Raw genomic sequence first — 27,518 nt, 5'->3', positions numbered from 1 at the left:
ACATATACCCCCCCTTGTGCGCAGCACACATGGCCTCAACGGCCACCTCCCCCCTTAAATACCCAGCAGTCCAGGCCAAAGTCTCGGGCTGGGAAGGGAGGCTTCAGTGGGCCCATGTCTGGAAATGCTATCAGCTCCCCTGCCGGTAGTGGCACGGCTGACAGCATGCTGGTCCCGTCCTGCAGCGAAAAAGCTGCGGGGGCAGGTGGTCCCCCGACCTCCCCCTTCTTCGTAGCCGGCAGCTCCCTCCTGTGGGGCTCCGGCCACAAGAACTCCTGCAGCGAAACTGCTGCTGGGGAAAGTGGTCTCCAGACCTCGTCCCCCTTCTTCGTGGCCGGCAGCTCCCCTTTCTGGGGCTCCGGCCACCGTACTCCCTGTGGAGGTACGGGCAGCAGAGGCAGCTCCTGCTCCTCTGCTCCGGGCGGTGGCGGAAGCAGAGGCAGCTCCAGCTCCTCTGCTCCTGGTGGTGGTGGAGGCAGAGGCAGCTCCTGCTCCTCTGCTCCTAGTGGAGGAAGCGGTGGAGGTGGCGGGGGCAGAGGCAGCTCCTGCTCCTCTGCTCCTGGTGGTGGTGGAGGCAGAGGCAGCTCCTGCTCCTCTGCTCCTAGTGGAGGAAGCGGTGGAGGTGGCGGAGGCAGAGGCAGCTCCAGCTCCTCTGCTCCTGGTGGTGGTGGAAGCAGAGGCAGCTCCTGCTCCTCTGCTCCTAGTGGAGGAAGCGGTGGAGGTGGCGGAGGCAGAGGCAGCTCCTGCTCCTCTGCTCCTGGTGGTGGTGGAGGCAGAGGCAGCTCCTGCTCCTCTGCTCCTAGTGAAGGAAGCGGTGGAGGTGGCGGAGGCAGAGGCAGCTCCTGCTCCTCTGCTCCTTCCGGTGGAGGTGGCGGAGACAGAGGCAGCTCCTGCTGCTCTGTTCCTGCCGGTGGAGGTGGTGGAGGCAGAGGCAGCTCCTCTGCTCCTGGCGGCGCTGGCTCCCTCCGCTGTGGCGGCTGGGCTGGTGCACGCCGTGCTGCCTTCAGCAGCATGAATAGAGGCTGCTGGGGGACACCAGCCTCCTGCCCCTCTCCCCCCCAAAAATTTCCAGGGGGTTGGGCCTGTAACTCCTCCCCTTCCGGCTCTTGGGGCTGAACCAGCAGGCATTTTCCCTCTGCTGGTGGCTTGGGTCCCAGAGCTGTGGAAGCCCCGACTTGCCTCCCTTTGGGCTGTGGACGCACCAACTCCTCACTTTTGGGCTGTGGACGCACCGACTCCTCCCTTTTGGGCTGTGGACGCACCGACTCCCCCCTCTTGGGCTGTGGACTTTCGGGCTCCCCCCTCTTGGGCTGTGGACGTTCGGGCTCCCCCCACTCAGGCGTAGGACGTTCGGGCTCCTCCCACTCAGGCGTAGGACGTTCGGGCTCCTCCCACTCAGGCGTAGGACGTTCGGGCTCCTCCCACTCAGGCGTAGGACGTTCGGGCTCCTCCCACTCAGGCGTAGGACGTTCAGGCTCCTTCCGCTTGGGCTGTGGACTCTCAGGCTCCTCCCGTTTGGGCTGTGGACGCTCAGGCTCCTCCCGTTTGGGCTGTGGACGCTCAGGCTCCTCCCGCTTGGGCTGTGGACGCTCAGGCTCCTCCCGCTTGGGCTGTGGACGCTCAGGCTCCTCCCGCTTGGGCTGTGGACGCTCAGGCTCCTCCCGCTTGGGCTGTGGGCGCTCAGGCTCCTCCCGCTTGGGCTGTGGGCGCTCAGGCTCCTCCCGCTTGGGCACTGGCGAGCGGGCATAGGGGCATCCTGACCAGTCATGTCCCCCTTCCTCACACCACCCGCACCAGCTCGGTGGAACCTCGGAGCAGTCCCTCCAGCGGTGATCCACCTCTCCGCACCAGGTGCACCAGGGGAACAGGTTCTCTGGCTCCTCTGGTCGCTGTTGCACTTGTGGTTGGGGCGGTGGGAGCAGCAGTGTACCTCCCCCTGCTGGTGGTGGAGACTGAGGCGACCCCTGCTCCTCTCTCTCCTGATGGACAGGGCAGTGGGCCACGAAGTGCTCACCTCCGCAGATGGGGCATCGTTGGGGTAGCTGTCCGAGGGGGTACCAGGGGCAGTTGGTGCGGGAATGCCCAGGCTCAGCGCAGCAGTAACACCCGGGCTACTGTTCCTCCTCCTCCTCACCTTGGAAGGGGCAGATCGCCACCGTGTGTCCTTGGACCCCACAGGCCATGCACTAGCCTTGGTCCTCGAGGCCCCCGAGGAGGTCCTCCAGGTCCTGGCAGCCGTCTCTCCAGCCTTCCATTTTCCCCTCGGGGTGCACCAACCAGTCCCATATTTCTCGGGACGGTGGGGAACCCGGTGGCAGTGGGGTGGCTACTGCTGGTTGGGGTGACCGCTGCTTCTGCTGCTTCCTGCAGCTCTTTCTCCCCATCTCTCTTCTTGCTCTTACTTTTTTTTTTTTTTTTTTTTTTTTTTGTAATCCAGACCCCTCCTGGTCTGACGCTTGGAGGAGCGGCTATCCCACGAAGACACCACGTGTCACAAAGACGGCCAGAGTGGGTGGCGTCAGACCAGAAGCAGGAAGGAATACAGAGAGACTTGGGGTTTTGGTATAGCTGAGCGCGTGATCGCACTCAGCATTTAATAAACAGAACAGAAAATAAAAGGGTTGTAACAAAAACACAGGACACGGCACTTGTAGCCAAAATAAACAGACAAACAAAACGAACTAACACTTAACAAACGGTGCACGGAGAGACAAACAAACACGGTGAGTACAAACACTTCTAGATTTCACTTTACTACTTTTACGTTCTCCTTCTCTCTCACCCGTTCTCCACTCTCGAACACCCAACCTCGAGTGACTAAAAATGTGCCTATTTATACTGTTGTGCTGGGATTCAATTACTAATTAATTATTCACTTGAATCCCAGCACGTGAATTAATTCTGTGCAACCCCGTGCTCACATATTACATTTAACCAGCACGTGAAGTGATTTGTGCCCTCCTCGTGCCTAAATACAAATCTACACTTTTAAATACACGTGAAACACAGACCCGTTTATATCCCGTGGAGCAATGACTATACACCAACATTAACACATGCAACATACAACACAGAACACACAAATGCACACAGGGGCGGGGCACTTTGCCACACCATCACATTTATAAACCCACGGAAAAAGCATCCTCAGTAGTTCTGAGTTTTAAAAATCAATAATGCAAAAGCAATGTACTGTAAACCTCCAGTATTACAGATGAGAGGGGACAGATTTAAAGGGAACTACATCCACCTAAAAACAGCCTATACTTTTTAAAATAACCTTTGCAATTGTCACTACATGCTGAATACTTAGTTTTTTACATTTTTGAATTACAGAATCTCACCTGGAGGTTGATATTGCTTTACCACAGACACGAGAGAACAGGCTCATGTGCTGCAGTTCAAAACCTGGTGAATCACATTCATTATAATACTAGTACACTGTGACACTGCCTGTAAACATTTATTAAAACATCAACGTCCGTTTTCACTGTAGAAATAATGAGCCCCCCCACGAGGTTAGTCTGTCACAACTTTACACGCCTTGAAAAAGCAGACTATTACATTTTTCTAGCTTTTGTGTTCACAGATGGTTGATATGCAATCTCCCATTGTTTACATGCAATCATTTCTGCTGAATAAATGTATTTTATTGAACACCATCTTCCTGTTTCATTGTTCCCATGTTTATTAAGAGTTTGCACTGGGTCAGTCCTGTCCTTCTGTCTTGTACAGTATTAACTGTGCATCTAGTGGGGTTCATATGGCTCTGCACTGACCTGGGATACAGGATGATCCTCTGCCAGCACCATTCATAATCCATTCATATCCCAGACACCATGCAGCTCTAGTTGGTTTTGTGTCCAACAAAGCTGTTGTACCCCAGATATAATTAAGGGATAACCAGTGTGGTAATCCCAATCCTACTCCAAGTAGCAACACATTTTAAATATTGGGGGATCATACTGGAATACAAATTGATGTTTGCCTTTTTGTTTGAAGACTTGGCTGTGCCACAAAACAAACATTCAATCAATCTTGCCATCTTGCAGTTAAAATGCCAAGGAAGCTGTGGGCTATACATTACATTAAAACCGACTTAACTATCAGTATATAAATATACTGCATGTACATTAACAAGGAATACAGAACAGCCCTTGTCAGCTACAACAGCAACCTAATTGTTTGCTCAAGTAGAATGCAGAGTTAACTAAGAACTGTGTAACTATTGTATACATTAAAGAACAAACAAATGAAAAAATCAGCCAAAACTCAGTGTTAATGCGTGTGTTTTAATTGAATATTTAAACTGTTGTTTTAAACACCAGCTTTCCAATCACTTGTAAACGGTGACAAAACAGTGAAACAGTGAAACTTTGAAAAACACAGAACTTCCTAAAAACAGACGAGTCAAAACACATGAACAGTACGGAACTTCCAATTGCAGAGAACCTGTGGGTGGAAATTCCAGACTTATTCCCTTTGACTGAAGCTCATTAATCCCAACACAGCCTTGTTAACCAACTGGCTGTGCAGCAGGTATTAGGCTCCCACCTGACACCCCCCGGCATGCTGGGGTTCCAATACCTGCTGCACAGGATGTGAATGATTAGTTACGGCAGGAAAAAATGGCTTCATGCCAGATGAGGGATTGGAAAGTATTCAGCCAAGTCTTTATCAACAAGAGAAAGCCATGAATGAGATTGCTAGTAGTCGAGCGCTTGTTGTATTTATGGTGTCTAATAGCCAGTAATGTTCAGTGCGAATGGTCAAAATGCACAAAACTGCAAAAACATTAACATACATATAAAAGTATAATCCCCCAGTGACAATTGCATACCATTTAGAACTTTAAACGCTTAGAATAAACAAATCTTAAACATATACAGGACTGACACAGGAAGCTGTTGCTCTGGTCTGTTCCAAACCAGGAGATGTACCTGGGCCCTCAAAACACTCGGGGACCCGAGGTTTCTCCCTCAGTGATAAAGCCCGGGAGTAACTGCCTGGGGCCCCGGAGGGTTAGGGTGGTGCCAGTTACATGTTCTGGGGGATGTAGTATGCAGGAGGGGTTGGAGAGCCGACGTAGTTGACCTGGTCAACCGTGGTAGGACACAGCGTGTCGTGGATGCGTGGCTAGTTCACCGGTGGCCAGGGTGCTACATAGTGATATGCAGGCTCCATTGGGATGCAGGGCTCATAGGTGGGAAGAGGTTGCTGGTTGAAGTGCTCAGTCATGACTGGGTAGTAGACTGCCCCCCCGAGACACTGGAGCAGCCTCCACATTTGGGGCAAAACCTACAGCACAGAGGAAGAGAAAAATAGCACAGTAACTTACGTTCTCCTTCTATCTTAAAGAAAAGACAGTTCACACACTAGAATCCCTATATATACACACAATAGAGCTGTGTAACTTCACATGGCGAGAATGAGTCTGAATTTTGCACCAAAAAAAAGTATTTAAAAAAAAAAAAAAGCCACTTTGATAATTTTGTTCTCCATGTGGGGGAGGACTGGGATGACCAGGAAAAATAATTTCCGATTCTGCTCCACAGGTTCTGAAACATCTCACCTACCATTAGGAGGGAACTCTGGAAGGCCCCAATTGTCATTGAATCTCCCAGCATCTGTGTACTGCTGCTGCAGAGACTGCTCGGTCATGGGCTGGGCTGTGCTGAAGCCCTGGTACTGCTCCGTGGGAGACTGCTGGTACATCTGCACCATGGGGTTCCAGTAGCTCTGATGATACCACTGAGAGGCAAGCAAACAAACACCATCAAAAGAACGGCTGAAACATGCTGCGACTGTAAATTAAATATTGACAAGTAAAAGCCCATAAACTGAGTGCATTCTGTATTAAACATTATCCAGGGATGGAAACACGACTCCCATTGCCAGCAGTTTGATCCATTCAGAGTTTTACTATGGGTTTAATAAGACACAGCCAAGCTGGTTAACAAGAACATATTAAAACCTGGAATGGGTAAAACTGCTATACAACAGGAGTCTTACTTCCATCCCCGTTAACCCATTCAAAGGATGAACTGAAATAACTATAGAAAATGAAAAAGATCTTGCAGACGGAATATGCAAAAGGCAAGTCCGATACTTTACTGTTGAACACACATCTGGATTTTAATTAGGCGAGAAAGGACGGGTCTGGAGCCCAAAGTTACTCTTCAAAAAACTAGTTCTAACCAATGTGTGCTCACAAAACTGAAGAGCTTACACAGCAGCATACCTACAGGAGCTCAGTGGAACCCAGTACCACACGCCAAGAGCGTAAATAACTTTGTTGTTCATAGATGCACGTGACATTCTCTTGAGAACCATGCACAGCTAACACTCAAACTCGTTCACCGAAGAGCATAATGCAGGTCAACATCAAAAGGCGATTTCCATTTCCATAAACACTGAAAACTTTACCACGTAAACAGCAGAGGGAGATACATATTAGTCAAGACAATCCATAACACTGTAAGCCATAATATTTGCTGAAATCAGAACAAACAAGTCAATACTTACCTGCACACCCATGTTGAAGTAATACTGGACAACCTTGTAATCTACAAAGGGAACCGGACAGGTGCTATTTAGAGATACTTCAAAACACACAGCAAGCTTATCTGCTGAAACCTACAGTTGAAGTTGGTTTTATGAGCACCAGACCAAACTTGATTTAATAAATCTAAATAAACCTGTCCTTAAAAAAACGGTCCTAAAGTGTTGTGACGGTGCCCTAGAACTGCTGCACAACCTCCACTTTAAAATCCTAAAAAAGTGTTCATAACCAAACAGATTTTTTTTTTTTTTTTTTAAACTGTCCCTTGTTAAGCCGATTTGAAAATGTATTTAAGTGGTCAATATCCCAGCCCATATAATCTGAATGTAAACGTCACTTAATAGTAAATGGTAAAAAAATGAAATAAGATCAGGCTTTACAGAAAGTGTAATTGCAGTATGAAATTAGTAAAGCCATGCCTTGTTGCAGTCACAGTAATGTGGGCGGTGTGCTCACCTCTCGGGAGGTCGTTCCCATTTGGATCACAGGAGTAGAGTGGCGGGGGAGGGGGGGCACTCACAGGCTCCCCCAGCTCATTCACAAACAGCGGGGCTCCCGGGAGGTACGACACGGACAGGGGGGGCAGCACAACTGCAGGGAAGCAGGAGACATGCAGGACAAGCACACATGACTACAAGTCATTTACTAGTTTATTTTGTATTCTTGTTAAACAATAGTTCCTGACACAGCAGACATTACTTACTACACACTGATATCCACTATCTAGCCTCTGTGAAAGAATCGCACTCACCGCGGTTCGTTGCCCCTTTAAAAAACACTGACCCAACACAGAAATGGATTTTTGAAGCGCGGTTGCACAATTTTTAATGAAACACAAAAACAAAACAAACACCTAGCTCTCTTTGAGCACTAACTAAAACAAAACAGGAACCTAAACTAAACAGGACAGCTAAGCGGTTTACCTGTACAAAACAAAAGAAACAAAACAGCACACACAAAACAAAGGATTCACTCTACCTTTTTTTTTTTTTTTTTTTAATTTTACGGCTGTACCCACACACTAGCACAGTCGGGCTTCTACCCTCTTCAGCAGCTGCCCAGAGCAGACTGACTGCTCTCCTTTTAAAACCCTGCACCTGGCTCTAATTTTCAATAATAGCCAGGTGCAGGTAATGATCAATCAATAACACAATTAAACAAAAACAATTAAACAATTAAACAAAACAATTAACAAACCAAAAATGTGCCTTCCGCACATGTTTTCCTAGAGGGAGGAATTAACCCCCTCCCTGCTGTCTCACACCTCTTATTATCACTAGTGCCTGTAGGCTTGTGTGGAAGATCTTTTGTTATTTGGCATGCTTTAAAAAAATAAAACAAATAAATAAATTCTGCTTTGAAATCTACTTTCACCAAATTCTATGATCATGTACTGATGAAGCAAAGGCTGCAACACTCAAGAGACAAGCTATGACATATAGGGATGTATTCAGCAGATCTAAAGAGAGACCGATTGAAATATTACCACATTTGATAATAAAAATAACCTGTGTTTGTCTGTTTTCTAGTTGCTTGATCAAGAGTTTGTCATCAAGAACATGGCTGGGTAACCCACCTCATGTCCTCACCACGCTCTGTGTGAACAAGACATCTCCTACCCTCTGTCCCAAGAGAGAACTATAGGTACAGAAGTTATGAAAATCAAACTAGACAGCGGATGCAAGTGTTTTTTAGTGTATTTCAGACTGTACTGTAGAAAACCAAGAAAAGCCCATTAGAAAGATTTAAACAGTGATATTTACTGGAGATCCAACACTATTTACATTAAACAGACCGCAGTGTTATAGGAATTATTTTTCTTGTGTAATAAAGCATTTCTTTGGGGATGTTGCACAACACCCAGCCTACACTGCAACTTCACTATATATGTATTTGTGCAAACTGCTCTCAGGTGCTGGTCTCAAAGGCATTCTGGAGGTAAACGCTTTCAGAAACATGCAATTAGCAGCGCGAATGTGCATCCATATTCAATACAGAGAAATATGCATTGGCCAAGTATTCCAGAGTGAAGCTACAGTTAGTGTAGATCTGTGCATGTCTAAAGATTGCATTTTTCCACACTACTTTTTTGATATGCAAAATAGAATTCTGCAGTGCAATTACCAAATAACTAACTTTTACCAATGCGCTCATCAAACCAGAAACACACTGTATAAATCAAGTGTGTCATTGTAGCGTGCAGCTGCATATAAAACTGGGTAAAATGACAAGCAGTCATAAAAACCAGACGGCAAACCGACACCTACACAATGAAATTTGTCAGGACGCCAAACTAAACAGATTTGTAGGTTAACTCTGGAATATACTGGTACACAGTCCTCACATTTTGTTGCATTCCAATATACTGAACCTGTACACAAAACCAAATGGATTTGACTCCGAGCACTTAAATACAAAATTATACAACAACCGGGCACTGCTCTCCCATTCCCAGCAGCTCCCTTAAAAGGAAAGACACCAATTAACAACACTTGTTCTAAAACCGTTGCTTAGCGAGGAAATGCTACAGACACTCAAACCCTGCTCTGAAGTGAACTCCTTTAGTGGACTGCAATGATTTATTTCAGACAGAAGTAAATATATAACTATTTTAACATTGGTAATAATATAGCACCCATGTTTATTGACTCTTAATTGCTTATCCTCTTCATGCCCTCTGGCACACAAGGCAGTGATTTTATTATTTATTTCTTAGCAGACGCCCTTATCCAGGGCGACTTACAATCGCAAGCAAATACAAATACATTCAAGTGTTACAATATAAGTCATACAATAAGAACAAGAAATACAATAATTCTCAAGTGTGACAAACCACAATTCAATAATACAGCAGATAATAGTGAAAGTTACATCAGGATATGATTAAATAGTGATAGTTACATCAGGATATGATTAAGTACAAAATACTACAGATTAAACACTTGGCAGATTACAATATTCTGAGGTACAGGATTAAATGCAGTAAAATAGGGGGCAGATAATAGCAAAATAAAGCATATTTAAATGAAGGGTGATAGTGTCCCAGGATACAACAGAGGAGTTCTACAGGTGCTGTTTGAAGAGGTGAGTCTTAAGGAGGCGCCGGAATGTGGTCAGGGACTGGGCAGTCCTGACATCTGTAGGAAGGTCGTTCCACCACTGCGGAGCAAGGGTGGAGAAGGAGCGGGCTCGGGAGGCAGGGGAGCGTAGCGGAGGTGGAGCCAGTCTTCTAGTGCAGGCGGAGCGGAGAGGTCGAGTGGGGGTGTAGGGAGAGATGAGGGTCTGGAGGTAGCTGGGTGCAGTCTGATCAAGGCATCTGTAGGCTAGTACAAGAGTCTTGAACTGGATGCGAGCGGTGATCGGGAGCCAGTGGAGCGAGCGGAGTAGTGGAGTAGCGTGGGCGAAGCGAGGCAGAGAGAACACCAGGCGGGCAGCAGAGTTCTGGATGAGCAGTGATGACAGTCACCCAACCCTGGGCCTGGCTTTCTGCTGTGCCCCAGCTCAGGTGGAGTCGCTTCCAAGTTCTCTTTCTTTAGCCTTCAGGTGTCCAACGCAAGGCTTCCTTTGTGATGTCACTGCCATCTTTGCGAAGGACAGCCAATCCTCTTCCATCTGCTTCTAGTAAGGATGGTCTTGATGCTTGGTCAGTTTGAGAAGGCTGTGGTTGGAACCTGCCTGTGGCCAGAAGATGTGCAAGATGTTCCTCAGACAGTCTGTGAGGAAGCTGGCATGTTTTTTCAAGTTGTAATCTGTCATTCACTCGCGAGATCCACACAGCAGTTCTGGTACATCCTGAGCTTGGTCTTTTTGCTGTGTTTTCCTTGATTTCCACACTGACTTCAGCTTGAAGAACATGCTTCTCGCTCTGTCCAGTCTGGGACTCTCTCATTATTACCTTCAACACGCCACGGCAATGCAATTAAACCCTTAAATTATATCACCCCTCCTCTTCCATCCAGAACCCCCTGTGTTTGTAGCAGGCAATGCATCTAGAATAGGACTCAATTTGTAGTTCTGACTATGGATTCTATTTAACTGATCTCTAAAACCTGCAGCAGAACCAATTTCGGAATTATTATTATTATTATTATTATTATTATTATTATTATTATTATTATTATTATTATTTTAAACAGAACACAAAAATTCACTTAAGAGAATCTTAAAAGCCCTGTTGGGTGTTTCATTTAACTATCTGAATGTGGTACTTGGATCATCCACTGCTCAAATCAACTGAACAGACCCCTGCATCTCTTATTAAAAAAAAAATCATATTAAACAAAACAGCAAAGTTAGTGGAAGAATAAAAATCTTATTACTAAAAAATATGATTCAACACCAACTAAGAGACACTTGAGAGAATAAACTTATTTTCAGACGAAGCAAAGTAGATGGAACTGCGATATACTGCTGCCCAGTAGTGTATTTCAAGGCATGCCTTGCTTGCATGTTTTGTATGGCTATGGATATTATATCTAAACACCACAAGACCTTTAAACAGAGTGCTTCACCAGTGGGCAATAACTGGTGTTACTGAAGCAGTGCTGGGTGCCAAGGAATTTAATTGACTTCAGATTGACAAATCTAAAGCAAAATGTCCAAGTCGTAACTGTGACTGATTAAGTTAGTCATTGGTAAAGCTGCTTCTGCATTAATGAACACTGGTTAACTTATTAATTGTCTAAAACAGTATACTGTACTGTATACATCTCCTCCAGTGTTTGATATTGCACACCGATCCCTATCAAACCACTCACAGCAACGCTAATAATAATTTACAGTATCTGGTACAGAATGCTGCTCCCCCCCCCCCCCCCCCATAGCTTCTGCAAGACTTGCTTCAGGCAATCAAAGTACAGTCAAACCTCTAACAGGTGGGCAGCAGTATGGAGTAGTGGTTAGGGCTCTGGACTCTTGACCGGAGGGTCGTGGGTTCAATCCCAGGTGGGGGACACTGCTGCTGTACCCTTGAGCAAGGTACTTTACCTAGATTGCTCCAGTAAAAACCCAACTGTATAAAATGGGTAATTGTATGTGTAAAAAAAATAAATAAATAATGTAATTGTATGTATAAATAATATGATATCTTGTAACAATTGTAAAATCGCCCTGGATAAGGGCGTCTGCTAAGAAATAAATAATAATAATAATAATAAACCCTGGAAACACACCGCTCTTGGCACACTTGGCATTACCTGGTCGTGTGACGGGGTGGGGGGACACAATGACTGGCTGCACGGTAGACTGGGGAGGGGCTGCAGGGGACTGGGAGCTGGCTGTGGAGCCGGAGGTGGACACGGTGGCTGAAGCAGCGTTGACAGAGGACAAGGAGTTCACCGAGGAGTTCACCAAAACCTTAGACAACAGATATATATATATATATATAAATATATATATATATATATACACACACACACAGATACAAAGTCTTTTTACAAGATACAAACTGCTAGATCATTTTTTAATTTTTTTTTTCTTAATTTATTATTATTTATTTATTTTTTTATTTCTTTATTTTATTATTATTATTTATATTTTTTTAAATTGCACACCTGTGTATGTACACTTCTTATTGTCCATGCCTCAGATAAGTGGAGAGTTACCTGCTGGGAGTAACTGGAAGTGGCAACGGCATCTTGCGGTGATCCAGCACGAGTCCCCCCTTCCTGAATGGACAACAATATTCCAGGTCCAACATTTACATCATCAAATACAAGAACAACTACATTGCAGGGATTATGGGCAGCAATACAATCACAATTTCTATAATTACACCAGTTTCATGTTTTAATTTTCACTCTTACATTTTTATTTAAAAAAACAGGGATATATAAAACTTAAAATAAAGGGATATTTTCAATACAACTTGGTACAAAGTGAAAGTGGTGAATCCCAGCCTGCGAGGCTGTGATAACATTCTTACCAGGTTAGTGGTGGAGTCCGCAGCAGCATACACAGATGGACTCTGGAATCCAGCCTCTGCGATAAAGCACAATGCTGTCCTTAATAACCTTGAGCCAGGTTCCTTGGATAATGCATTTGTGTCATGAACGCTTGAGACACTTTCAGTGGACTACAATGGACTACAATGATTTCAGAAATAGATAAATAACTTGAAACAGTTCTAGTATAATGGGGATAATGGCATTGCTGTGGTGTGTTCCTCTGTAATGATGGGACTCCCTCAAGTAACGATCATGTCACTCTATGGTTTTGTCAGCAATCTCGAACATAGTATAGTCTTGTGGTCCAAACACAGCAAGTGTGCCCAGCAGCCCGTCCCTCAGTTTATTACATTTAGTAGGCTTTAAGAAACAGAATATACAAAATAACATATTGGTCAGAATATATTATTATCACACGATATGTCTCTGTTTTGGGCATTATATTATCGGATGGGTCGGATTATATTATTTGTAACATGCCACAGCAATGCAATTATCCCTTCATTAACACACAGGTGCAAGGACCTTAGTGCCCTAAAGACAAGGAAACAGAAACACAGGTCTGTTTAATACAGTGCAAAAACAAATAGCTATTTATTCAGCACCTGTCTCACCGCTTTATAAAACCCCCACCCCAAAAATGTGATTTTATTTGTTCATTTTTTACCAGTAACATAATATGCAAAAATGTCAACCGAGGCGCAGGCAGATTGAACTTCTATTAAAAACAGGGTGGAAATACTGTTTCTAATCGCAAACAGCTACAGTATGACAACTGGACAAATTGGGGGCCCTACACAGCATGCATACTTTAACAAACATGACAAAGTGCAAGGATGGAAACATAAATAAAACAAAAGTTTAAAAAAGAAACTCAATAATATCTTAATATTCTGAAGGATTATACTGAAATATACAAACTGCCAGGATTAATGCAGAGGCCAGTTTATTCTTCACACCACATTACCACCACAAAAAATGGGGGGAATTTTCTACAAGGTCCCAGCAATTTAGCAGTCGTTTATTATAAGTTACTTCTTACAACACAAATTCACTTGACACAAATTTCCCGTTAGTACGAACTATTTTGGAGCCCTCCCAGAAAAGAAATGTGAATGAAATGACATGACCCAGTGCGATCACCTGAGTGTAAAGGATATTGGGAAATGTATTAACTTGAATCCACATTAGCATCTCTGTACTATATTTTAATGCTGTTTGGGGACAAGAAAACACTTTGTCATCCATGCTAAAAAAAACAGGATACAATAATACAGGCTTATGTGGATGCAAGTCGTCAGGGTTTCCGATTTGCTCAATACCTGATGTTGAGGATGCCTTGCTTTTGTGGTTTAAAAATGCCTGTGATCAGAATGGGACACGCAGGTTTCAAGTGCAGTTCAACACGTCTGCATAGAACTTCCCCATTTAAAGTTTGTTTTTATCCCTGCTGCTGCCTCAAGTATAAAACAAACCTTCTTCATCGATCATTTTGCGGTGGCTGTTTATTTCAACTTGAATGCAAAATGCTACATCTGGAACTAATCTATGTTGATGACACACTTGTTGATGCATAATCACTCACAGGAATGCACACATTATGTGATTATTCAAGTAAGCGGTGATCCAGGAGATCGTCAGTTTCTAAAATTATATTAATATCCAAGCAAAAGCAAAGTAAAACACCAACACCACACAGGCTGCAGTAAAAATCAAAAGGTGGCAGAAAGGATAGCAGGTTTTAAACCAGGGCAAATATATTCTACACATGTTGACTTAAAAGGAGTGCATTTCAAACAAAACAGCATACATCCCCCTATTTAAAATAATGATCTGGCAACACTGGAAAAATGCCATTGGATTCTGTATGCCTGTTGAGTCATTTCAACGCTGCTGTCGTTCTACCACTGTGTTCAAACAAGACAGTGTGTACGAACCTGGATCAGTGTAAATGTAATCCTCAGGATATTCACCTAAAAGTACAGAAAAAAAATAAATAAATAAAAGAGCTACATAAAAGCAACACAGGTATTCAGATCTGACCCTAATGTAAAGCCACCGCCATTTTTTGTTTGGTATTTGTCGTCAGAAATCACTCAGATGTGGAACACAGGTGAAAGCACTTTTGTATGGGTGTGCTCTTCCAATCAAGATAAGCGAAAGGGCTTGTATCGAGGACTATTAAAAGATGAATCGATTAGAAACCCACCTACTATAAAAGGTGTTAATATGGAATTGTATCAATTTGACTTCTACAACTTTCCATGCTGTTGTAAAGCAATGCAAACATCGGAGACTCTGACACAGGCTTAAAACATGAAACCAAATGAATTGCATCCTTCACACAAAACAGCGAATCCAAGTAAAAGAGCCCCGGCGTCTCTTTGCAGGACTATACAGCACCTTAACAGAATAACTCTGCAAAGGTCTCCTGCTCACCACTGTTGCTCCATTCATCCATATGCTCCTCAGATTTCTCTTCAGAAGGATTGCCACCCTCAGTCACCTCCCGGTCCTCCTTACTGCACATTTAACAAAAGGAAGAATACCAATTACCAGAAAACATGCAACACGAACTCAAAACACTTTTTATTGCCCCATCTGCAGACACAAATGCCGTTGAAACTTTATGATTGTTTCCGACTTTGGTTACTCAAATCTTGAGAAATTTTTATATATATATATATATATATATATATATATATATAATATATATTTTTTCCTCTATTGCTCGTTGTTTAAAGGCTTCCGTGGTTTTTCTAATTTTATGATTTTTTTTTTGTTTCCTGGACTTGAGAAATCGTGTGAACTCTGTCAACTCTTCCACCAGTTCAGACGCTCACAATGTTACATCTACACTTTCATGTTATATTAAATGGTACCGCGTACACAGTGGTAGACCAATGCTGAGGAAGCAGCCAATACCATGAAAAGAACTCAATCCTAATCTGACATTAAATGTTAGATATTAACTCAAAGGCTGACTTCTTGTTTGCTGTGGGGCTCTTGTGGTTGTCGCTGGTTTCAAAGTTGGCGTCCTCACTGCACATCAAGGAGCTGTTGCGGTACCGCCTCCCCCCACTGCCGTGGAACACATCCAGGGCAGAGTGAATCTCCTCCTCCTCGATCCCAAACACATCCTTGTACAGGACCTCATACAGGATAGCTGGAGGGGAAGGAAACACACACACACTGAGGTCTCGCTCTATTCTGGTCACAGACAGGCCCATTTATTCAATCTTCATCATTTATTTTTAAACTGAATATAATGCTAATATTTGCATCGTTCAATTATCCTTTCACAATTTGCCTTAGTGAGCTCTCTGAGCAAAAAATAAATAATTAAAAACTAGACATTCAAAATGTGGGGGAAAAAAAATAACAGCAATAACACTGAAAGTAGTGCTATAAACTCCTGTTTATCCCAAAGTTTACAGCTGGTCCAAAGATAATAAATAAATATAAAACAAGGCTAGATGCTTTAAGTGGCAGATTTGCAAAGCTTACTGTATGCATCAGGGGTAAAGTTTACTACAACTTTCTGAAAGGAATTAAAAGCTCTAATGTTTAAAATAACTTCATTGAAGGGCTTTACCTGTGTCGAAGTTTTAAACATTACCAAAACTGAATTCCAAACTGCCCTTTTTATTAAAATGAACATTTCTTCCAACGTGTGTAATTGTTACAAGGGATGACTTGCACTTGCAATACATTAAAGTTAAGCCTTGTGCCGATACCCAATCTGCGGGTCCTTCAGTAACACATTCCTTGTTAAAAGTGTCCTTAAGCAAATCGGCCAGATAAGGAGACAAGCATTTGTTGTAAAGAGAAGCCGTTACAAAAACTATGCATAGTAGATGACTTGCAGGAGGAAAAGCTCCCCAAGGTTACAGATTGAATTGGTAGCTGTAGACTAGTTTCTGACTCCCTCCAAACAAGTCATTTTCTTCAGGAAATGCAGTTATTGATGGCTGAATTTTTTTCAAAGGACAGAATACTAAGCACGTTCAGACATTCTAACCCTGTACATTAACTCCCTGTTCTGACACAGATTTCAAAGCAACAGCCTGAATTCTGGAATAGAACAGAGTCTTGGGAAAAGACTAATACTTGTAGAACTGCTGGACTCAGTTTCTGAAGCTATAGCTAATCCATCGTTAATCCAGGCAAAGAGAAGTAGCATTTCAGCATTCTCAGATCTAAAATGGTTTAGGGACACATTCATTAACAACAACGGAATAATGACTTTGGGATAGTTTAGGATTGAACCAAACTTAAATTACAAAATGGAGGAAAATAAACCATATTTGGTGTAACAACTACCAACCTTGGCACACTGCTGCAGCAGCAGGGTAGTGTTTTGGATACACATTATCATAGTGGCCATTGTTAGAACAGCACAGCACAACCTGAAACACACAAATAACAGCCCACTACAGGTCAGACTGGAGATCTTGCTCTTTAAAACACATATCATCTTGCCTGTAAAATGACCAATGCATTGGATGTAGTCTTATGTTCGTTCACATTGTAATGAGGCTGTGTGGTCCAGTGGTTAAAGAAATGGGCTTGTAACCAGGAGGTCCCCGGTTCAAATCCCACCTCAGCCACTGACTCATTGTGTGACCCTGAGCAAGTCACTTAACCCCCTTGTGCTCTGTCTTTTGGGTGAGACGTAATTCTAAGTGACTCTGCAGCTAATGCATAGTTTCCTAGTTTCTGTAAGTCGCCTTGGATAAAGGTGTCTGCTAAATAAACAAATAATAATGTACTCCTATATTTACTAATGGAGCACATTTTTAAAGGCTTCGTTAAAAGTCATGAGGGAAAGTCCTTCATAGGACTGGTGTCTTATTAGATCGCAATCAAACTTGCTTATAATTAACTACATTACAACACAGACATACCAAATATGGATGTTTTGCTGGAGAGTAAATGAACCCAGTCTTGTGCTTGTGTTCTCTTTGTTAGACTCTATTGAAAGATGTGCCTTATCTGCTGCATGACCTCTCCATTGAGTTTTTCCTAGAAAGGTGGCTCCCCCTGCTGAACTGTTATTTTCTACAGTGTGTATCCTGCACCAGCTGGGCTTGTAAAAAAGCCTATCAGCAATGACACAGATAAGATGAAAATGATCTATGTAGACGACAGCTGGATGGATTAGGTAGAAAGATGCACAAAGCAATATTAAAAAAAGGCATAAATCAATTAGTTGTGAATAGAAGGGAGCAATGTGTGGAGAAGACAACATTTTAAAGAGACCTAATCAATAACTTAACTATGTTTATACGGTAATCAAAAAAGCAGCGCGGAGCTCTTATGATTTGCCAGTTATATCCTGCAACACAGAATATGGAGGTAAATAGAGGTTGTTGGTTCCTCCGTCCCATTGGCCTGAGAAAGTGTGAGACGCCTGTCCACCTGTAATAAAACCTGCTACAGAAAGGGGTGCTCTCTGTACGTACAATATGTCAAACTTACTTTAAGTTGCAGTGCATAGATTTTGGTAAAACTAAAGCAGAAATACAAGCGACACACTTGTAACAAGACAATCCTACTAGAGCTTATAAAATAGTGTTTAATATGGGGAAAAAAGTGTTCACTCCACTGTCACAAAGACGGCCGGAGTGGGTGGCGTCAGACCAGAAACAGGAACACAAACGACAGAGATGGGGTTTTGGTGAGGCTGAACGCGTGATCGCGTTCAGCATTTAATAAACAGACAGAAAATAAAAGGTTTGAAACAACAAAACACGGGACACGGCACTACACGCCAAAATAAATAGACATACAAAACGGACCAAACACTTAACAAACGGTGCACGGACAGACAAACAAACACGGTGAGTACAAACACTTTATTTACGATCTTTACTTTAAATTACTCCTCTCTCTCTTTCTCACCCGTTCTCCACTCCCGAACACCTAACCCTGAGTGAAAGAAACGTGCATCTATATATACTGTTGTGCTGGGATTCAATTACTAATTAATTACTCACTTGAATCCCAGCACGTGAATTCATTACGTGCAACCCCGTGCCACACATTATACACATTTTATCTGCACGTGAAGTGATGTGCCATCCTCGTGCCTAAATATAATTATACACTTTAAACACACGTGAAACACAGACCCGTTTATATCCCGTGTACCAATCTATACACCAACATTAACATACGCACGCATACATACATACACAGAACACACAAATGCACACAGGGGCGGGGCACTTTGCCACATATACCCCCCCTTGTGCACAGCACACATGGCCTCAACGGCCACCTCCCCCCTTAAATACCCAGCAGTCCCGGCCAAAGTCTCGGGCTGGGAAGGGAGGCTTTAGTGGGCCCATGGCTGGACATGCTGTCAGCTCCCCTGCCGGTAGTGGCACGGCTGACAGCATGCTGGTCCCGTCCTGCAGCGAAAAAGCTGCGGGGGCAGGTGGTCCCCCGACCTCCCCCTTCTTCATAGCCGGCAGCTCCCTCCTGTGGGGCTCCGGCCACAAGAACTCCTGCAGCGAAACTGCTGCTGGGGAAAGTGGTCTCCAGACCTCATCCCCCTTCTTCGTGGCCGGCAGCTCCCCTTTCTGGGGCTCCGGCCACCGTACTCCCTGCGGAGGTACGGGCAGCAGAGGCAGCTCCAGCTCCTCTGCTCCAGGCGGTGGCGGAGGCAGAGGCAGCTCCAGCTCCTCTGCTCCTGGCGGTGGTGGAGGCAGAGGCAGCTCCAGCTCCTCTGCTCCTTGCGGTGGTGGTGGCGGAGGCAGAGGCAGCTCCTGCTCCTCTGCTCCTTGCGGTGGTGGTGGCGGAGGCAGAGGCAGCTCCTGCTCCTCTGCTCCTTGCGGTGGTGGTGGCGGAGGCAGAGGCAGCTCCTGCTCCTCTGCTCCTTGCGGTGGTGGTGGCGGAGGCAGAGGCAGCTCCTGCTCCTCTGCTCCTTGCGGTGGTGGTGGCGGAGGCAGAGGCAGCTCCAGCTCCTCTGCTCCAGGCGGTGGTGGAGGCAGAGGCAGCTCCTGCTCCTCTGCTCCTTGCGGTGGTGGTGGCGGAGCATGTGCACGCCGTGCTGCCTTCAGCAGCATAGCGAGAGGCTGCTGGGGGACACCAGCATCCTGCCCTTCTCCCCCCCAAAAATTTTCAGGGGGTTGAGCCTGTAACTCCTCCCCTTCTGGCTCCTGGGGCTGAACCAGCAGGCATTTTCCCTCTGCTGGTGGCTTGGGTCCCAGGGCTGTGGAAGCCCCGACTTGCCTCCCTTTGGGCTGTGGACGCCCCGACTCCTCCCTCTTGGGCTGTGGACGCCCCGACTCCTCCCTGTTGGGCTGTGGACGCCCCGACTCCTCCCTGTTGGGCTGTGGACGCCCCGACTCCTCCCTGTTGGGCTGTGGACGCCCCGACTCCTCCCTGTTGGGCTGTGGACGTTCGGGCTCCCCCCACTCAGGCGTAGGACGTTCGGGCTCCTCCCACTCAGGCGTAGGACGTTCGGGCTCCTCCCACTCAGGCGTAGGACGTTCGGGCTCCTCCCACTCAGGCGTAGGACGTTCGGGCTCCTCCCACTCAGGCGTAGGACGTTCGGGCTCCTCCCACTCAGGCGTAGGACATTCGGGCTCCTTCCGCTTGGGCTCCTCCCATTTGGGCTGTGGATGCTCAGGCTCCTCCCATTTGGGCTGTGGAGGCAAAACCAGCAGGCATTCACCCTCTGCTGGTGGAGATGGGGACAGCAGGTACTCACCCTCTGCTGGTGGAGATGGGGACAGCAGGTACTCACCCTCTGCTGGTGGAGATGGGGACAGCAGGTACTCCTCTGCTGGTGGTCCTGCTACCTGGGCTGCTGTTCCATTTATGGTTGCCTCCAGGTAGCTGAGGACAAACTCCACACCTTCCTCCAAGGTGTTTGGGGTGTGTTCCTCCTGATAGGCCTCCCATCTCTCACAGTCCATCATCCACAGGGCCTGGACGACTATGGGCAGAGACTGGGCCTCCAGCCCAGCATTCTCCAGCATCCAGTCCCGCACTTTGATGGCGTCTTCTGCCATTTTTTTTTTTTTTTTTTTTTCTTCTTTTTTTTAAATCCAAACTGCGGTTCCTGCTCTGGCCTGAGTCCTGGAGGCGCTGTCGATCCCACGCAGGACACCACGTGTCACAAAGACGGCCGGAGTGGGTGGCGTCAGACCAGAAACAGGAACACAAACGACAGAGAGATGGGGTTTTGGTGAGGCTGAACGCGTGATCGCGTTCAGCATTTAATAAACAGACAGAAAATAAAAGGTTTGAAACAACAAAACACGGGACACGGCACTACACGCCAAAATAAATAGACATACAAAACGGACTAAACACTTAACAAACGGTGCACGGACAGACAAACAAACACGGTGAGTACAAACACTTTATTTACGATCTTTACTTTAAATTACTCCTCTCTCTCTTTCTCACCCGTTCTCCACTCCCGAACACCTAACCCTGAGTGAAAGAAACGTGCATCTATATATACTGTTGTGCTGGGATTCAATTACTAATTAATTACTCACTTGAATCCCAGCACGTGAATTCATTACGTGCAACCCCGTGCCACACATTATACACATTTTATCTGCACGTGAAGTGATGTGCCATCCTCGTGCCTAAATATAATTATACACTTTAAACACACGTGAAACACAGACCCGTTTATATCCCGTGTACCAATCTATACACCAACATTAACATACGCACGCATACATACATACACAGAACACACAAATGCACACAGGGGCGGGGCACTTTGCCACATCCACTCAACACAGTGCAGTGTTAAATCAAATATATGCAATTAGCAACACATTTAAAACACTGGACACCAGGCAATTATGGCTGCTACGGTTTCATAGGCTGTATGTGAATACAGTCCTAAGTGAACTGGAAAACAGCGCAGACTAGAAAGACAATAGCATGTGTTAAGTAATACAGCACTGTAGAAGTCATGCAAACCAGTACATGCATTGCTTTCACAGCTGACACCTAAACTGGACTATCAGGGTACCACTGGTCCAAACCGAGAGAGGCCCCTGCTGAAACAAACTCAGTACTACCTTTTCTTTGTAATCCTCATCAGCAACTTTGGTAGGTGGCTTCCCTGGATGACGATATATAATGAAGCGACGTCTACAGGAGACAAAGAAAACCAGATTACACAATTACTCCCCCTGTACAACAAATTACAGTAGAGTCTCGCTAATCAGAACCCGTTCGGACCAGACCCTGCTCAGATTAGTGATTTAAAAGCAAAAAAAAAACTATAGATTCTACTGTAAATGATTTACACCCTTATCACAGATTTTTGAAGTTTGGTCTATACAGCTGCTATTCGCATGCATGTCATTATTGTTCTTGCCTGGTTTGGATTATGGGTCAGATTAGGACAGTTCCACAATTTCAGATGTACATTTCAGATACTTTACAGAGGAGGGTAATCACAAATGGCTTTTTACTTGAGCATAGCATGTCAACCATTTAGCACTAATTAAGATCGAAATAATTTGTCTGCCTTTCTTGACAAGGGAGAAGTGCTCATAAAATACCTTGGTGTTGGACTTACTCGGATGAACTGGAATCAAAATATCTGTGATGTTTTTCTATGTGTAATATCAGAGCCTTATCAATACGCTACAACAGAAGCAATCTTCCTTCTTGATTGTAACTCATATATGTGTGCTGGACATACACGTCTGAAATAACTTTGTACAAATGTTAATATATAACTTAACACAATTATAATGTAACAGAATTACTTACAAGTGCTTATTAAACAGGAAAAGCCTTTCAGTAAATCACAATGCAGTTCAAAATCACAAAAAGAATAATTACTGTACAATATATCTGTGGATACACATCAATGGTCATCCAGTTGCATCCAGTTTGAGGTCAGGGCTGCGGTACACAGTGTCACTCTGTGCAGAGCTGTGAGGGGAAGCTCTCATGGTGCCTGACTCTAGCCAGTGCCCCTCATCATTTCACAAGCACCAAAGAAGCAGCCAACAACCAGTATAATTCATCACAATTAAGAGCAGCACCTCAAACTTCACTTACTTATACATTAAAGAAAGAGCTTTAATCTCCACCTGGCCAGCGGTTTCCTACAAGAAAAATAAAACACATAAATTAGCTTCAGGAAAAAAACCCTCAAGCAACACAAGGATTTAACAGAGGGCTCATACCTTTGGGTCTTCCAACCGCTCCAAATACTTTTCAAAGGACCCTGCAACAAACTGGAATGAGCAAGACAACATGTTATAATTCAGTTACGGTATACTGCAGTACAGTCTGCAATACAATAATGTTACCCTATCTGTACAATTACAGGGGTGCACATAAGACTCCTATTACATGGCACTTGGATCCATTCCTGGTTTCCTAGGAGTTTAATAAGACACACCTGAGCTTGTTAGCTACACACTGCCTAATCAGACCTGCAGTAAAACCTGGAATGGGTGAAACTGCTATGCAATATGAGCGATTTCCATCACTGTAATTACCATTTCGTTTCACATTGGTGCAAGAGCTACTCTGGACACATGTCCTGTATTGTTCTCTATGTATTGAAAATCAACCTATGGACATGTGTTTTATAAACAGTTAATAATTAAATACATTTAAAAATAACAATAAAAAAACATTTAAAAATCACAACAAACAAATGCCAGAAAAACAACATCTGTATATTTACTAAATTCTTAAATGTTTTTGTTTTTAGTTTTCTTTAATATTTAATCAATAAATTACTTACAGACTCAAAGTTGCATCGGTTGGCCCTCATAAAGGAGACACATGCCTTCCTGATGTGCTGGTGGTAATTCTGAGAGTAATAAAGCTGGGGGGAACCATTTATACAACGTAATCACCCAGGAAATACAGTTCAGATTGAAGAAAAAGAAGAGAGATTCCACTTTCCATTTGAACAAACCAACGGCAAATCAAACTACTCTATGTAAATGTCAAAATATGCAGCTGCCAACCCACTACTTGCGTGGTACAGTTGTATATTCCACTTCACGCAATTACACTAAACATCCCAGTATACCAGATAGTTTCCATGATAATATAAATAAAGCAAATATTTTCTCAGAAATATTTAAACTAAACTCATTACAGCGCAGTAAAGTACATGCAATTACAAATGCCAATGTACAGTAAGCAGCAACTTACTCAGTTTGACAGCTAACTTATTTATTTCCATTTTATCTCAGAACTCAAATACATGTTTTTGTATCTTACCTGTTCAGAAACAGCTCTAAACAGACAAGAGGCGTCTCTTGCTGGAATTTTTCTATATAAACCCAAACTGGCCAGGTAACCATCCATGTTGACCTCGCTCAGCGGCTTCTGTATTTAACAAAATAAACTACAAATAATCAAGACTTCGCATTTCCATGTTGTGGAGTACACGAAGAGGAAGCAAAGAAAACCTATTTTCTCGTCGGCGTTTTATCTATTTATTTTTTTGGTTTGTTTGAAAGTTTCCTTTCGAAGAGGCCAGAGCTCCAGACAGCTGGTATCTGCCCAAGTAATACTAGCCTGTAATTGTAAAACAGACTTGAGGTGATAAATGAACAGGCGATGGACTGTTAATTTGAAGTTTTATTATTTGTGGCTACATCGAATTTATCTTTAAATAGCTGATGCATTAATACAAAGTAAACTGTTTGTGGCCCTTTCAAATGCACACAACGCAGCAGTTAAATCCGACCTGTCAAGTCTTTAGTATTATTACTATTAAATATTAGGCTACTATCCACTGATCAAAATTGCCTTTGATGAAATGCATTACCTGTTTAATTCCTTTTTTGTCACGATCTAAAAGAGAAATGCGGAATTATATCGACTGAAGTATATATTTTCATTCCACTACGGTACAATATTTTCGTGGTGGAGTGTTGACAAAAAACACGCCATGCTTTGATAATGTGTTTGTGCCCTCAGTGCGTACCGATCAACTTCTTTTATATAGTAAGGGCCTCCTCGTGGTGCTACCACCAGGTCCGTGTACATTCCGGACAATTTCCCATCTTTCATATTGCTTTTGTAACACAGTCTTCAAAATGGAATAATCTAATACACAGATAAATAATAGACCATTAAAAAATAAAAAAAAGTACTGATGCGTGCTCATACACTACATATCTCATACACTACATGGTGAAATCTATGCACCCCCCAAGTGAAACAAATTGGGTACCCGTGAAAGGGGGGCTCTAAACATACGTGAGCGTCCTGGACAAATGTGCTGTGATAATATAATCCAGTTAAGTTTATAAAGTTAATTTATAAAGCCGGATATAAATATTAAGAACCGTACCTCGATTTTTTACCCCCCTTTATGTGAAGGCTTATTATTTTTAGCATTATTATAATGCACTGTACCTGAGTGATACAAGGATGATTATTATATTAACTTAATGTAGCCCTACGGCTGTATTGTAATACAGTACTTTGTAACAACCGCTAAATTAATTAATAAATAATGTTGCTAAACAGACAGAACACTTCCACGACAATAAGCACAGGCCCGAAATTATTTCATGCTGCAGTGGGGGGTTCTTTTGTAACAGAATATGGTGCAGGGTGGGGGTGAATTCTATGAGCGCCGTTAGGGACATAATTCAAACTGACACCTCATACACTACACACTGAAATTGCATGCGGTACACACTGAAATCTCATACACTACATGGTGAAAACGGCGCCTCATACTCAATCCCTCCATTCTGACAACCTGTGAAACTGAAATGAACTCCGTTGCCTGACGCGGGAGTATTTTATGATGTGACGTCACTGACCTTGTTTGAATTTTCAGTATGTAGTGTATGCGATTTCACCATGTAGTGTATGCGATTATCCAGGGCGACTTACAATTGTTACAAGATATCACATTATTTTTACCCATTTATACAGATGGGTTTTTACTGGAGCAATCTAGGTAAAGTACCTTGCTTAAGGGTACAGCAGCAGTGTCCCCCACCTGGGATTGAACCCGGGTCAAGAGTCCAAAGCCCTGACTGCTTTCAGCGCCACACTGCTTTCATAACAACGAGGCACATTCGAGCACGCATCAGTACTTTTTTTTTTTTTTAATGGTCTATTATTTATCTGTGTATTACATTATTCCATTTTGAAGACTGTGTTACAAAAGCAATATGAAAAATGGGAAAACAAGCCAAAATCAGTTTTTGTACTTTAAACTCAGAAATTGGAAAATGAAAAACGGGTCGATTTTTGTTTTTATGAAAAACCGAAATAGAACAAACAAGTCGTTTTCTGGTTTTCTGATTTCCGATTTAGAATGCAAAAACGATTGGCCGGAATGTACAGGGACCCCTACATAACGTATTTCAGCGTTTTTGCTGCATTAACCACAATGCTTTGCAGGTGAAATTGTGATGTTTTCAAAACGTTTTTTTCAATTGTTGCATTTATACCGTGATGTTTTCAAAACGTATATTCAAACTGTTGCATGTATACCGATTGTTTATTTGATTTAGAACGACCAATCTGTTTGCTTTTCAACCAATTAAATTGTTTGTTTATAAAAAGAAAAAGAAACACTATTATATGTCCTTTCATTTTAATTCCGAACATGGGCTTGTTGTACTAGTGCTACAATACACAGTATTTTTACCATGATAACGTTTTGCTGTGACTGAGATCAGGTTGGCTAGCAAACTAGCGATTTGCTACTAGCGTTAGCTAACGTACGTTAGGCTACCGTCCTGTAATATGCTAGCTAAGGTTTGCTAACTCGTGTGCACAACCACATTGACTACAGCTAGAAAAGTTGATAATACGGCTGCACACCCATCTAATTTGTGACAGATTCAGACAAAATTGTTTCACAACACGATGAATGAAATGTATCTATCCGACTAGAAGTATCAAATTAGCAAGGTTAGCTTAGACTTACTCTGATAGCTCGGTCTTACCTGTTGAAAGACTTAGGTTGTTTGCCAGTCCAGAGGTATTTGCCCGGGCTTGCCTCCGTTAGGCGGGGTAAAGAGTTTGAAGACAATTCTGGTCCAATCCCGTGCACGCTCACTGACACGTGAACGCTGCGTTAACCACGGTCCACAAGTGAATGCGACATAATATTTATTAGTTGATGGATATACTCAAAAAAAATATGTTGAGATTATGCAGCCTGATACGTTGAATATTTATTCCTGAATATGATGTTTGTGGAACAAATGAAAATTAACTAAGGAACTAGAAATGTTCATGTAAATATAAAAACTTAAATTTTCTTTGTCAAAATCATAGACTTTTTGGGGTTACATTTACAAACCCCCCGTCATTTTTTACAGTGTACAAACTGGGCATTGCATCCCACAAGACACATTCCCTTTAGTATCCATGCAGATCTCAAGTTTCTGCATCTTACTTATCTATTGATTAGGACTGATTGGAAATGCCCCATTGGCTTCCGGACAGTATAACTGAAATGTAATCAAATTTGTGACTATAATGAAGAATCTGTACATTCACACAGAAATGAAAGTTGAGATTTCTCTTCAGAAAAAAAAAAATATGTATAATTAAATAATACATGTACAGAATTTGGAGTTTTAACCTCTAAAAAGGGCAATGTGCACTGGGTTACTTCTTAAAAACGGAACGCACCAGTGCAACGCCATCACTTCTCTCCACTGCAGTTGGAGACATCAGCGACCGGAAGATAGCAGCTGCACTCCATGCCTCGTTTTGAGTCTGGCGTGAATAAGGTGTATTCTAGTGAATAAAAAAAAGCTATTCGGCCAGCGGGGCGTATGTTTGACACCCCTATTAGAGGTTCAAGATTAGCCCACACAACTCGCGCAGTTGTTTTGCAGTGTCCTTTGTAGCAACTGCAATCGCCTGCGGCCACACAACCTTGAATAAGCCTGATCTCATCTGATCTCAGAAGCTAAGCAATGTTGGGCTTGGTAAGTATTTGGATGGGAGACCAGCTGCGAATATCAAGTGCTGCAGGCATTACATTTTACAATTGAAATGTG

The 27,518-nt window shown here is 43.6% G+C and overlaps 1 protein-coding gene and 1 pseudogene across 4 annotated transcripts; one reads left to right on the top strand and one right to left on the bottom strand.

The window, feature by feature from the left end:
* Positions 1 to 4,272: 4,272 nt before the first annotated feature.
* On the bottom strand, positions 4,273 to 26,557 carry LOC117416306 (putative bifunctional UDP-N-acetylglucosamine transferase and deubiquitinase ALG13). 4 transcript variants are annotated; one of them, XM_059004917.1, is made up of 17 exons: positions 26,451 to 26,556; positions 23,749 to 23,856; positions 23,261 to 23,344; positions 22,692 to 22,742; positions 22,564 to 22,610; positions 21,567 to 21,639; positions 16,835 to 16,916; positions 15,481 to 15,673; positions 14,947 to 15,029; positions 14,445 to 14,480; positions 12,486 to 12,541; positions 12,115 to 12,228; positions 11,758 to 11,917; positions 7,019 to 7,153; positions 6,526 to 6,566; positions 5,577 to 5,751; positions 4,273 to 5,298 (listed from the first exon to the last, which is right to left on the bottom strand). In XM_059004917.1, the coding sequence occupies exons 2-17, from the start codon at positions 23,833 to 23,835 to the stop codon at positions 5,231 to 5,233; spliced, it is 1,485 nt and encodes a 494-aa protein (XP_058860900.1). In that variant the 5' UTR covers positions 23,836 to 23,856; positions 26,451 to 26,556; the 3' UTR covers positions 4,273 to 5,230. The 4 variants fall into 4 exon arrangements, with proteins under 4 accessions (XP_058860900.1, XP_058860901.1, XP_058860903.1 ...); XM_059004918.1 differs by having other exon boundaries at positions 15,493 to 15,673; XM_059004920.1 differs by having other exon boundaries at positions 12,166 to 12,228; positions 26,451 to 26,554.
* Positions 26,558 to 27,376: 819 nt separating this feature from the next.
* On the top strand, positions 27,377 to 27,495 carry LOC117966053 (5S ribosomal RNA; annotated as a pseudogene).
* The last annotated feature ends 23 nt before the right edge of the window (positions 27,496 to 27,518 follow it).

This window comes from Acipenser ruthenus, chromosome 30 (assembly GCF_902713425.1).
Source record: "Acipenser ruthenus chromosome 30, fAciRut3.2 maternal haplotype, whole genome shotgun sequence".
NCBI classification, from domain to species: Eukaryota; Metazoa; Chordata; class Actinopteri; order Acipenseriformes; family Acipenseridae; genus Acipenser; species Acipenser ruthenus.
This window is presented reverse-complemented; position numbering and strand designations above follow the sequence as displayed.

Excerpts from the sequence above, each read along its gene's own strand:
- LOC117416306 (XM_059004917.1), bottom strand. The coding sequence starts at position 23,835 with ATGGATGGTTACCTGGCCAGTTTGGGTTTATATAGAAAAATTCCAGCA. Across the intron at positions 23,345-23,748 it reads TTAGAGCTGTTTCTGAACAG|CTTTATTACTCTCAGAATTA; the intron begins GTAAGATACAAA and ends GGTTCCCCCCAG. Across the intron at positions 21,640-22,563 it reads GCTCTTTCTTTAATGTATAA|ACGTCGCTTCATTATATATC; the intron begins GTAAGTGAAGTT and ends TGTCTCCTGTAG.